The sequence below is a fragment of the Penaeus vannamei genome, chromosome 10 (assembly GCF_042767895.1).
Source record: "Penaeus vannamei isolate JL-2024 chromosome 10, ASM4276789v1, whole genome shotgun sequence".
NCBI classification, from domain to species: Eukaryota; Metazoa; Arthropoda; class Malacostraca; order Decapoda; family Penaeidae; genus Penaeus; species Penaeus vannamei.
Window position 1 is genome coordinate 5,444,141 of NC_091558.1, and position 10,000 is coordinate 5,454,140.

The window sequence follows — 10,000 nt, forward strand, 5'->3', positions numbered from 1 at the left end:
AAAATGCATCTTTATTTTACCTCTAAACTGGAAAAAGTCCCTGTTGAGGCTAACAGTATAAATTAAAATTAATAAACTGACCATAGTCACTCCTTTTCATCCATTTCATATTTCCCCAAACATAGGGCTTTTTAAAAAAATCCTAATATACTGGTCATAAAACAAATCTGCAATACAATTAAAATAAACACAAAAATCTCCCTTTTCCAATCTGATGGAATAACATTCAACAAAACTACTAAATCAAAGAATGAAAAGAAAAAAAAAGGAAAAGAAAAGAAAAATATTTTCTGTTTAATCTTATGGCACCAAAGAATTTTGTTACTTTTTTCTAAGCATGCATTCATATCTCGAGTTGAAAAAAATAAGAAGGGGAAAAAGGAAAAAGAATAAAGACAGAAGTAATAAAGGCAAAAAGGAACTGGAATGATGCAGGAAGGAAGAGAAGTAAGGTCAATCAAAGGAGAGATGGAACCAAAAATGGAAAAGGACAAGGAGTAGAAGAGGAAAACAGGGAAGAAAAGCAGGAAAAGAAAAAACTCGACTTGTATTATAGGTTTTAAAGAAAGTAATGACAATGTTGCTATCATTAAATTCACATTAGACACTAATATGATTGTAAAAATTGTCTAGGTTATCAATTAACCCATCGATACCGAATGACAAAAATGCACGCCATATCTACTTGATAATGGATTTTTGTCTACTAATTTTGCTTACATATATATGTCTACACAAGACCTCAGTTACCAAGGAGTCAATGACTAGTCCTACATATTCTCGACTATTTACCCTTTTCCTTGATTTTCACTGAGGTTTTTATTGTTTATTTCATTTTGCTCTTACCATTTAGAATAATAATATACTGATACCAATGTCAATAATAATAACATATCAAAAACATTATAAAACTAACTTTCCCAAAAATTCAAGGATTGGGTATATTAAGTAACGTCAGATAGGTCTCCTAATTGACTCGTTAGTGACTACTTGTTTGTGAAGCCATCTATGTGTAAAAAAAAAAAATAAAAAAAATGTAAAAAAATTATAATATACAGTGCAATCACTCAGTACTGATGGATTAAAATTAAATAACCTACACAATGACATTGTTATTTGGCATTGATATAGATGCATATTTCATATTTCTATATATAGAGAGGCCACATTTTGAGAATCCTATCAGCTATTTTGTACTTAATTGGTAATGAAGTTTGGAAAAATTAAATCACTGGTCAGAAAATGCACTTCATCCAAAGAGAAGAGCCTCAGTAGCTGAAGTAAAACCAAAAGCCTCAATAAAATGTACACATTTGGAAATGTTGATAGATCTTATATTATCTATGGAGTCTAATATCTCCCCTAACACTTAATAGCTACAGTGCTACACGGATATCTTGCAACAGGATTCACTTCATCAAACTTTCCAAATAATCTTTCACATTATCAAAGCCTTTGGCTTTTGCTATATTAATGAGAATACCAGTAGCACCTTTTCCATTGCGATTTCGGCAGATTGAGCAATTGCAGAGACCCTTGCAGGGAGGACACATCCATTTCTGTAGAAAATATAAAACTAATGAACAAAATTACATTTCAAAACTTGAAAATTATCATGTAAACCATCTGCACAGCAAAAAGTAGAAAAGAAGTGATGACAAAAATAGCAATAATGATCATAATCATATTAGACAAATAATACTATTATGGCCTTCATTTTATAACAATAGTAAAATACATAACTAGCATATGATAAACCTATCCACAAAAGTACAGTCAACTTACAGGGTTTAGCAGAGCTTCCCTAACATCTTCACCATAACGATTCTTCAAACAAGGTCCACAGAACATTCCACGTACACCAACACACTCACCAGAACGACATACTGTCTTGGTATCAATAGTTTTCTGCCTGTAAAGAAGGTTTGGTGGTTCTATAAACGTTCTTTAAAAAATGATGTTGAAGGTAATCATATATATTTTTTTCTATCTAGTACAAAACTTCGTGTCCGATTATCATACTATACACTTTGTACATCATTCCTGCATAAGAAAGAATTATCAGTATATTACCTTTCTCATTTGAATAACAAAGATTATCTAGCTCTATCTCTTTACATCTTACATACACACACACAGACCGAATTCACCTCAAATATTCATTACAAAACACTGTCTATGCAGTTATGCTTTAAAAGTGATATATACATACGAAAACTAAAAAATTGCAGTCATACCTATACAAAAGCGAATGAAACACACTTAAATAATCTTTTGAAAAATAAATCACCTGCACTGATGACATGTAGTTCCAACATGAGCATTGTAAATCTTGCCCCCACTGCGGTCTGCTACATTGTCAAGGTCTGCTTTGCTTATGTCCTCTGGCATGAGGATATTGACATTGGGATCAAATGTATTGTTTCCTCTCTTGGAAGTACCAGTTCCTTCATTCCCACCTGTACTTGTCCTCTTGACTGGTGAAAATGTGAATGAGGAAGATAGGTTCCTAGACGCTTGTCTCATTCTCTTCACATCCATATCCTGTGGAGAGATTATAAGTGATAAAATTTGAATTGCATATATGAGGTAACAATAGTAAATAGCCATGACAATACACCCTCAACCATAAATGATCACAGACTGCACAAGATGTCTGAAGTGCCTTTCTATTTCTTATATGATTTTATACTAATCAAGATTGTATATCACCTGCAATAAATCTACACCAACAATACCCTCCGCATTGTTAACTGATTAGAGTAAGGGGATATTAACTTTATAATTTTGACCTTTCAACAAAATTCACAACTAGCAAGCAAAACCATTTCTTGGATCAAATACAATGGATATCATACATACATCAACATAAACTTGAATATCATCGTCATCTGAATCCCCTGGATCTGCGAGTTCACTGAGTATCTGCTCCACTTTTCTGAAGCGGAACTTGAGGTATAAGGGCTTGGAATCTTCCTCCTCATCATCCTCCAACTGCTGCCAGTCAGAAGGTGAACTTACAGTGGAGGAACTCACACTGGCCCTTCTTGATCTGTTGACAAACATTGTACTGTTATTCTTCAAAAGTTTACAAGAACATATTCCTTTATCCCACAGAAATGGGGTAGGTCTGTAGATGTGTGGTTGACAAATGCCAATCTGTTCAATACGTTTTTTCCCCGCAATTCTGTCTACTCCCCCACCCTTCAATACGTTTTTTCCCCGCAATTCTGTCTACTCCCCCACCCTAAGTGTCTGTCGGTCTTTCCACAATGACAGCTGCACAAAAACTCCTCGCACTCACCACTAACTTTGGTTTAATCCCATTTAGTTCAACTATGTCTGCAAAATACCAAACACCCACAGCTATGCCTTGGTGTCTTTTTAACTAGTTGTCAACAGATATACATGCCTTGGCCACAACAAAGGATCAAGCTAATGTGTACCAGCACTTAGAGAGTTAAAGGTTAACAGAGATATCCGATTTCATAATCATGGCCTTAATGAACATACTGTCCTTACAGAACTATTCTCCTTTTTGCAAAAATAGCAAAGCAACGTAAAAATCATATCTGGTTATCATTTATATTTATCTACCTAGTACGTGGAGGTGACCAGTAGGGCTGGAATCTACTCTTTCGTGCCGACTCTCTCCTTGAGCCCCAATAATCATCGTCAACTTTCTTGACCTTTGGAGTGGTTTTAGTTGGGGGCTTAGGCTTTGGGGGAGCTACTGTTTTCTTCAGGTCTTCAAAATCTTTCATGAGAGCAGCAATCTGAAATGAGGAATAAATGTATTTAAAAAAAAAAAAAAAATCCCTTTTTTCGCCTCCTTTTGACAAGTATTTATTTACAATACTTAGTTACTTGTGCCTAGTTAAAGTGTAGTAATTCATCTACAACTGAATCTTATAACAAACTATTATTCAGTCTTATGATGACTTTTGCCAAAAAATTCTACGTCTATGAGTACACTTCCTCTTAAAAACAATTTATCACTTCTATTTTACCATATTTCAACTCACACTTCTACCTTCCTAACTCTAAATAATTACCTACATATAAAATCTGAACCAAATAATAATGATAAAGCTGTCAAAAGGTGTAAGAATCTAAAAGACATCCATTTTAAAAGTAAATATAAATATTTCTAAGCTTATACACATAAACACCCAGATTAGCTATCCATATGAACATTTCTCTGGTAATTATACTGGCTGCTTTCTATCCAAATCCACTTGAAGCTTGCTGTCATCTGCAACAAAAAGCTTTTTTTATTCCATGTCCAATACAATAACGGCACAGTGCCAATCAACAGGTTCGTATACCAGCAAAGGGCAATGAACCTCCGCCACACATTCTGGCAAGTTAAGGCTGGTTCCTTAATTGATGATAAATTACCTGGTTTACAAGTCCTTCTGACAAGTCTTAGATATAGTCACTCATTCCACCAACTGTTTACTTCCCGAATACAATGCCACTCAAACAAACAACAAAGCAGTATACCTGGTAGAGATCCAATGACCTTTATCGAAGCTAGTAGGATAGATACTTTTTTTTTTTTTTAAGTGACGAAAAGAAGAAAAAAATACGCACCATCTGCTGCCTCTCCTGAATATTTTTATTCCGCAGGAGTTCATAGTCGCTGAGGTCCTGAGCGCGCAGCATCTTGCTTCGCTCTCCACAAAACCACCTGTGGATATACATCTTATCTTTATTAACTGCTCAATGAAAAATATACTTCCATATGTAGCAGAAAATAAGTGAAATTGTGAGAATTAAAAGAAAAGCCAATAAAAAAAAATCTAATCTAAATCTACATTATCTAAAGGCATTTAGACAAGATCTTAAAAAAAAGGGATTTATTATTCTTATCTAGGAGGTGAAAATAGGCCTATATGCCCACAGAAATCAGGATTCCCTCTATTTCTATTGCTCGAAAAATAAAAACGGAAAACGAAAGTCATAAATAAACTGAACCACATCCTAAAATAATTAATTTAAAAAATAATAATAATTAATCTTGTGTATTGTAATCTGAGTCGAGGAAAAATACAACGGTCGTGGTGGTCCCTTTAAACGCTTTAAATGGAGGAGAGATTTAATCCAACCCTGGTTTTCACCCCCGTCTCAAGGCATCACCGGCGATCCTCCCCCTTTTGGAAGTGATGACACGAATTTCCCCAAAAGCCATTCTCAAAAAAAAATAAATAAATAAATAAACGTAGAAGCCTACACCGAACCTTTCCATCTGGGCAAACCACCCCGGAATAAACACTCGCTTTATCACACCTTTATCCACCTAATAACACAGACCTTGAAACACCCCAACCTCACAGTTACCTCGACGGGAGTTTGGTACCAGGCCTCGAAGGGTTCCCGAGGCGAATCACGAAGGGGAAAGGGGTGAAAAGGGAGGTTAATTGGGGTTGCTTCTCCGCCTCGTTCGCCGTCCTTCCTCGAGACGCCGAGTTTTCCCGCGCTCTCGTTGCCAGTTGGTGTTTTTTTTTTTTTTTTCTTTTTCTTTTTTGTCTGGATTATTAGCTTTTATCATTATGTTTCTTTTTTCTATTTTTGTATTTCTTGGGATTCTTTATTTGGGGATTTGGCTATGTACTCGTTTCGCTGTATCGTTATTCCGTTTTGTTAGTTATTGGTAAAGTCATTTACACTCGCTAAGGCAAGGTTTTGCCGTTATTTCTCCTTAACTATCCGTTAGTATTTTTCATTTATGCATTTATTCCTTTACTTATTAATTCTTACTCTTTCTTTTTTCATTAATTGATAGCAACGTTTATACTTGTTTTTAGCCTCGATTTTATTCGGATCTCCTAATGTTTCCGTATTTGTGTTTGTTCTTTTCTATCTGAATTTTGAATAACAACGTAGATATGTTTTTAGATCTACTGCAAGAAAGGTGCTATTAGAGTATTTATTAGACTTTTAATACCCGCATTTTTGAATTGTGGAATAAATTATCATACACATTGTTTCAGAAACTAACATTAACAATTTTTCAATTCTTAGGAAACATACAAGATCCATGAATAAGACCTTCCCATTTCAGAATATTTTCTTTCCTTCTTCTAATAAGAACCAAAATGTTTGTTTACATCGTAGCAGAAGACAAGAAGCAAAGGAGGAGACCGACGAGTCCGAAAGCAAGGAGAAGGCGGAGACGAAGGGGAAAGAGGCATAGAGAACACAGAAGAAAGAGGAGAATTGTCATAGAAAGAAAGTGAGAAACGGATAAAAAAGAAACAAGATTGTGAAGAGAAATAAAAGACGGGAGACGAACACAGAAGGAACAGACGGCGAGCGCTGTAGTGCAGACCGATAGAAGAAGAACCGATAAAAAAATTCCCACCAAAGCTTAACAGAAGAAAGCCACCGAAGCCGAAGGAGAAGCAAGGAACGAAGAGCCTCCAAGATGGTGACATTCCCCGAGAAGGTGAACAACGCCCTGGTGAAAGCCGGTCTTCAGCCTGTCACGGTGAAGAGCGTGATGGGTTTTTACATGCCCTTGAAAGGTTCCATGGCCTATGTGATGCTCAGCACTCAGATGTTCACGCCAGAGCTCTACGAGAACTTCAAGTTCATGTGAGTTGCTGGTTTTGGGTGTAGGTTTAGGTTTGCTCATGGGAGACAGTATGGTAGTTTGGGGTTTACCTTGGAACTGGGGTTGGGTGGGATATGTTGTTGGGCAGTTTGTGGGGTTATATATTTGTTGGGTATTTAAGTAAGTCTTGGTATTTGTTGCTGGGAGTGACTCACCTTCCATAGACAGTTCCAAAACCAGGGTAACAGGCAAACCCCAAAAAAACAAACTAACCTTCCTACATTGTATTCCTTTATTTATACCCTATTCATTTATTTGGGCCAGCATTATGTGTATGGCAGCCGTATCTGATGTCTCACAGTTAGGCATACATCACACGTGAATATGCACATATAAATGTTATTTCCGGGTAGTAAGCACAAACCTAATGTAACCTAACCTAATTGAGAATGGTATCATCATCTTGTATATAAGTAAGTCTATCCTTCACACAGTGGCATGGAATTGTGTAAAAAGCTGGGTTATTTTTTCAGTTATGACAATTGGGACTTCCCAGACAATATTTATATCATCAGCTTTATTGTCATGTGATGAGAATGAATCTCATAATCATTTCTGTAGCAATAACAGCCAATGATTTTGATGTGTTAGTCCTGGTAGCAGGGGAGGGCATGAAGTATACCAGGGAAATTATGGGGTAAAACAGGCTTAAATAAGAAGAATAGCGAATACATAAAATGCTAAAAATCAGCTAATGAAACTGTATGAAAGTCTACACACTGACACGCCAAAATAGAAATAAAAAACTCTGGGAATCCAACCCATCTTTCTGCAAAATCTACAGGATTTCACACCTACCAAACCAAAAAAAAAAACGTCCTGACCCATACCCCATTTAAACTTTTAATTGATAGTGCCGTAACTTTGCATGCCCTTCAAGCACTGCCCGAGGGGAGGGTTGATGGGGGGGCTCTGCACCCCAACACCCCCCAGTGCACATTCTCTTCACCTCGGTATGTACAGCAAGATAGAGCTACATCCATACTGTAACCAATAAACAAATTACCTTTATATATCGCAAGACCGAACTGTCAATTTTACTTTGTTTCTTTCAGTCGGTCTGTTGTGGATCAATTCGTTTTTATCAGTTTTTAGGATTTGGGGTACTTGATGGCTTCAGAAATCAAACTGCGATAGTTATTAACATCTTTTTCTTGTTCGTTGCCACTGTATAGTCCAAAGAATAACCTGGAATCAATACAACACCAAAAACAAGACATTTCTTGCTGGCCTTCTATCACCAAATGCCCAGGAATCGTCCTGTCAAACCTGGTAGCCAGAAACAAAAAAATGCGCATGTGCAGAAGGTTCTTCAGACCGATTCCCATAAATCACTGTCTAATAGATCTTAAAACACGTAAATGAGGTATAACAGCATTAATAAAGGCCTTTGAAAGCATAAATGTGGAAAAGCATACATTGATAATTAGCTAAATATCGTTTTGACAAAAAGCGTAGTAATACATGATCTACTTGAGAGAGCACAGGAAGAAGTTAAGTGTTCATAATTTTGTTTACATTCGCACTGTCAACATGGCAAAGAACTTAAAAAAAGATGGGATGATCATCTCCCTTCTCTGTCATGTATCTCTTTTATTTTCAATTTGCGAACCTTATGTCATTGATGAAAAGTGTGTTAGTTTATGTCAAGGTAATTATTCCATACACTTTTTTTTACTGTAACCTTGTTTGTTATCTGCAGTAAATTTACCAAAAGCTGAAAAGTATATATCTTTGGTATTCAAGCAATCAAGGATCTAGGATAAAGACCCTAATTCAGAGTAAACATTAGATGGCAATTATTATGACACACATTTCATGCTCCAGGCCTTTTTCAAGCAGAGCAAGCAACATAAGGGGCTTCATTTACGTATTGACCATTTTATATATCTTCTGTATAGTGCACAGAACGAGAAAGGGTTTATTCACGTGAATTACTGTGTCTTCGGGTTTTCATGAGCAAGAAGTACCTGCCTTCTTGAGGTGAATATTGACCTAGCTTTAAGATTTTGTTCCCTTGAATTGTCTCTTTTTCATTGAAACTATTATGGAACCAAATATCACAAACAATGGAATTGCTACTTTCATTTATTGATTAGAACCTTTGCTGGTATTGTATACTCTGTGCTGGATATTTGCAACTTGTAGGCCTATATTGGTCAATGACATGGTTCTTATCTTTGCTTATGGGTGGTATTGCAATGAAATGAGTGATGAAATTGTAACTCTTTACAGTATGGAAACAGTCACCAGAGACTAAGTTCTCAATACGCTGTAACAAAATATATTCAACAGGCCAAGATGCTGTGACTGGGCGTGCCCCTCAGGTACTACCCGAGGGGAGGATTGTCTTGTCTTCATATTTAACATTGGGTCATTTAATGTAACAATGTTTGTCTATAGAAATTTAATTGTTTCTATATTATAACCATAGGTGCATGTCGGCCTAATGCAGAAAAGAATGTAATCAGTATATAAGTAAGTGTTTCATTAATTAACATTCCTTGGTGAACAACCTGCTATATATATTTTCCCTCTTATATGAGCTCTTATCTTGCAATGTCCAACTTTATGCACAGATTCTGTGTTGAATGTTGATTTTGATTAGTGATTTGAATTGGTATGACAGGTGTGGTAGTACTTTACCAACCCAATTATTTTGGAATATAATCCTCAGGGTCATCTCTTTGTAGTTATCAAGCCTTGGAAAATTATATTTTGTGGGGTATGCAATGCAAAGTTGATTATGTATAAAGCTTATTGACCTTTCCTCAACCTGATGTAGCTGCTAGGGACAAGTAATGCAAACTGTTTTATTTTTGTTTTGTTTTTTATGTGTTTGCACTTTGATGGCACTATAAGTTCACTGCCACTAAAGATTTGCTTAGTAGACCTACTAGACGGTATATGATTTATCCCTTTCCTTGAGTTTTCGGGAAAAATGTTTGATATCAGTGCTGTTATCATTAATAGCAACATAAAATAAATGAAAATAGATAAATAAGAATATTTAAAAAAAAAACAAGGAAAAAGGTAAACTGGTGAGATAGGTAAAATTAGTAATTGGCTCATTGATGACTAAGCACTTGTGATGCCATCTGTGTGTAAACACAATTTGACAAATAATCTAAATTCACAGTGGGTATGTCAAGTGTATATAATGCCACCCTTGGCAGCATTGGGTTAATGCAAGACATATTGATATAAGACACAGACTCTGGTTTACAATGTAGAAATCTTTTTTCAATGTGTTATCATTATAGTTATAAGTTTTTGAAAATATGCCACAAAAATTAACCTGTGCATTGAAATTCACTTTATCTTGGTCAGATGCCACAGGTCAGGCAAACAGAACATCTATTCAGAACTAGCTCAAAAGTG

General features: G+C 35.8%; 2 protein-coding genes across 3 annotated transcripts in view; one reads left to right on the forward strand and one right to left on the reverse strand.

Moving 5' to 3' along the window:
• LOC113812593 (cell division cycle-associated protein 7) overlaps window positions 1-5,499 on the reverse strand; it is a 5,890-nt gene extending 391 nt beyond the window's left edge. Inside the window, exons 1-7 of one of the 2 annotated variants that reach the window (XM_027364497.2) lie at window positions 5,344-5,499; window positions 4,597-4,693; window positions 3,598-3,776; window positions 2,863-3,052; window positions 2,291-2,544; window positions 1,786-1,912; window positions 1-1,559 (exon numbers count right to left, since the gene is read on the reverse strand). The exon at window positions 1-1,559 is cut by the window's left edge and continues 391 nt beyond it. In XM_027364497.2, coding sequence (XP_027220298.1) covers window positions 1,410-1,559; window positions 1,786-1,912; window positions 2,291-2,544; window positions 2,863-3,052; window positions 3,598-3,776; window positions 4,597-4,668 — 972 coding nt within the window. In that variant the 5' untranslated portion in view covers window positions 4,669-4,693; window positions 5,344-5,499 and the 3' untranslated portion in view covers window positions 1-1,409. Of the gene's footprint in view, window positions 1,560-1,785; window positions 1,913-2,290; window positions 2,545-2,862; window positions 3,053-3,597; window positions 3,777-4,596; window positions 4,694-5,316 lie in introns of both variants that reach the window. The other variant, XM_070126266.1, reaches the window with a different exon arrangement.
• Window positions 5,500-6,104: 605 nt separating this feature from the next.
• LOC113812596 (uncharacterized) overlaps window positions 6,105-10,000 on the forward strand; it is a 6,153-nt gene continuing 2,257 nt past the window's right edge. The window contains exon 1 of the mRNA XM_027364506.2: window positions 6,105-6,600. Within this exon, the coding sequence (XP_027220307.1) occupies window positions 6,431-6,600 (170 nt within the window). The 5' untranslated portion in view covers window positions 6,105-6,430. The remainder of the gene's footprint in view (window positions 6,601-10,000) is intronic.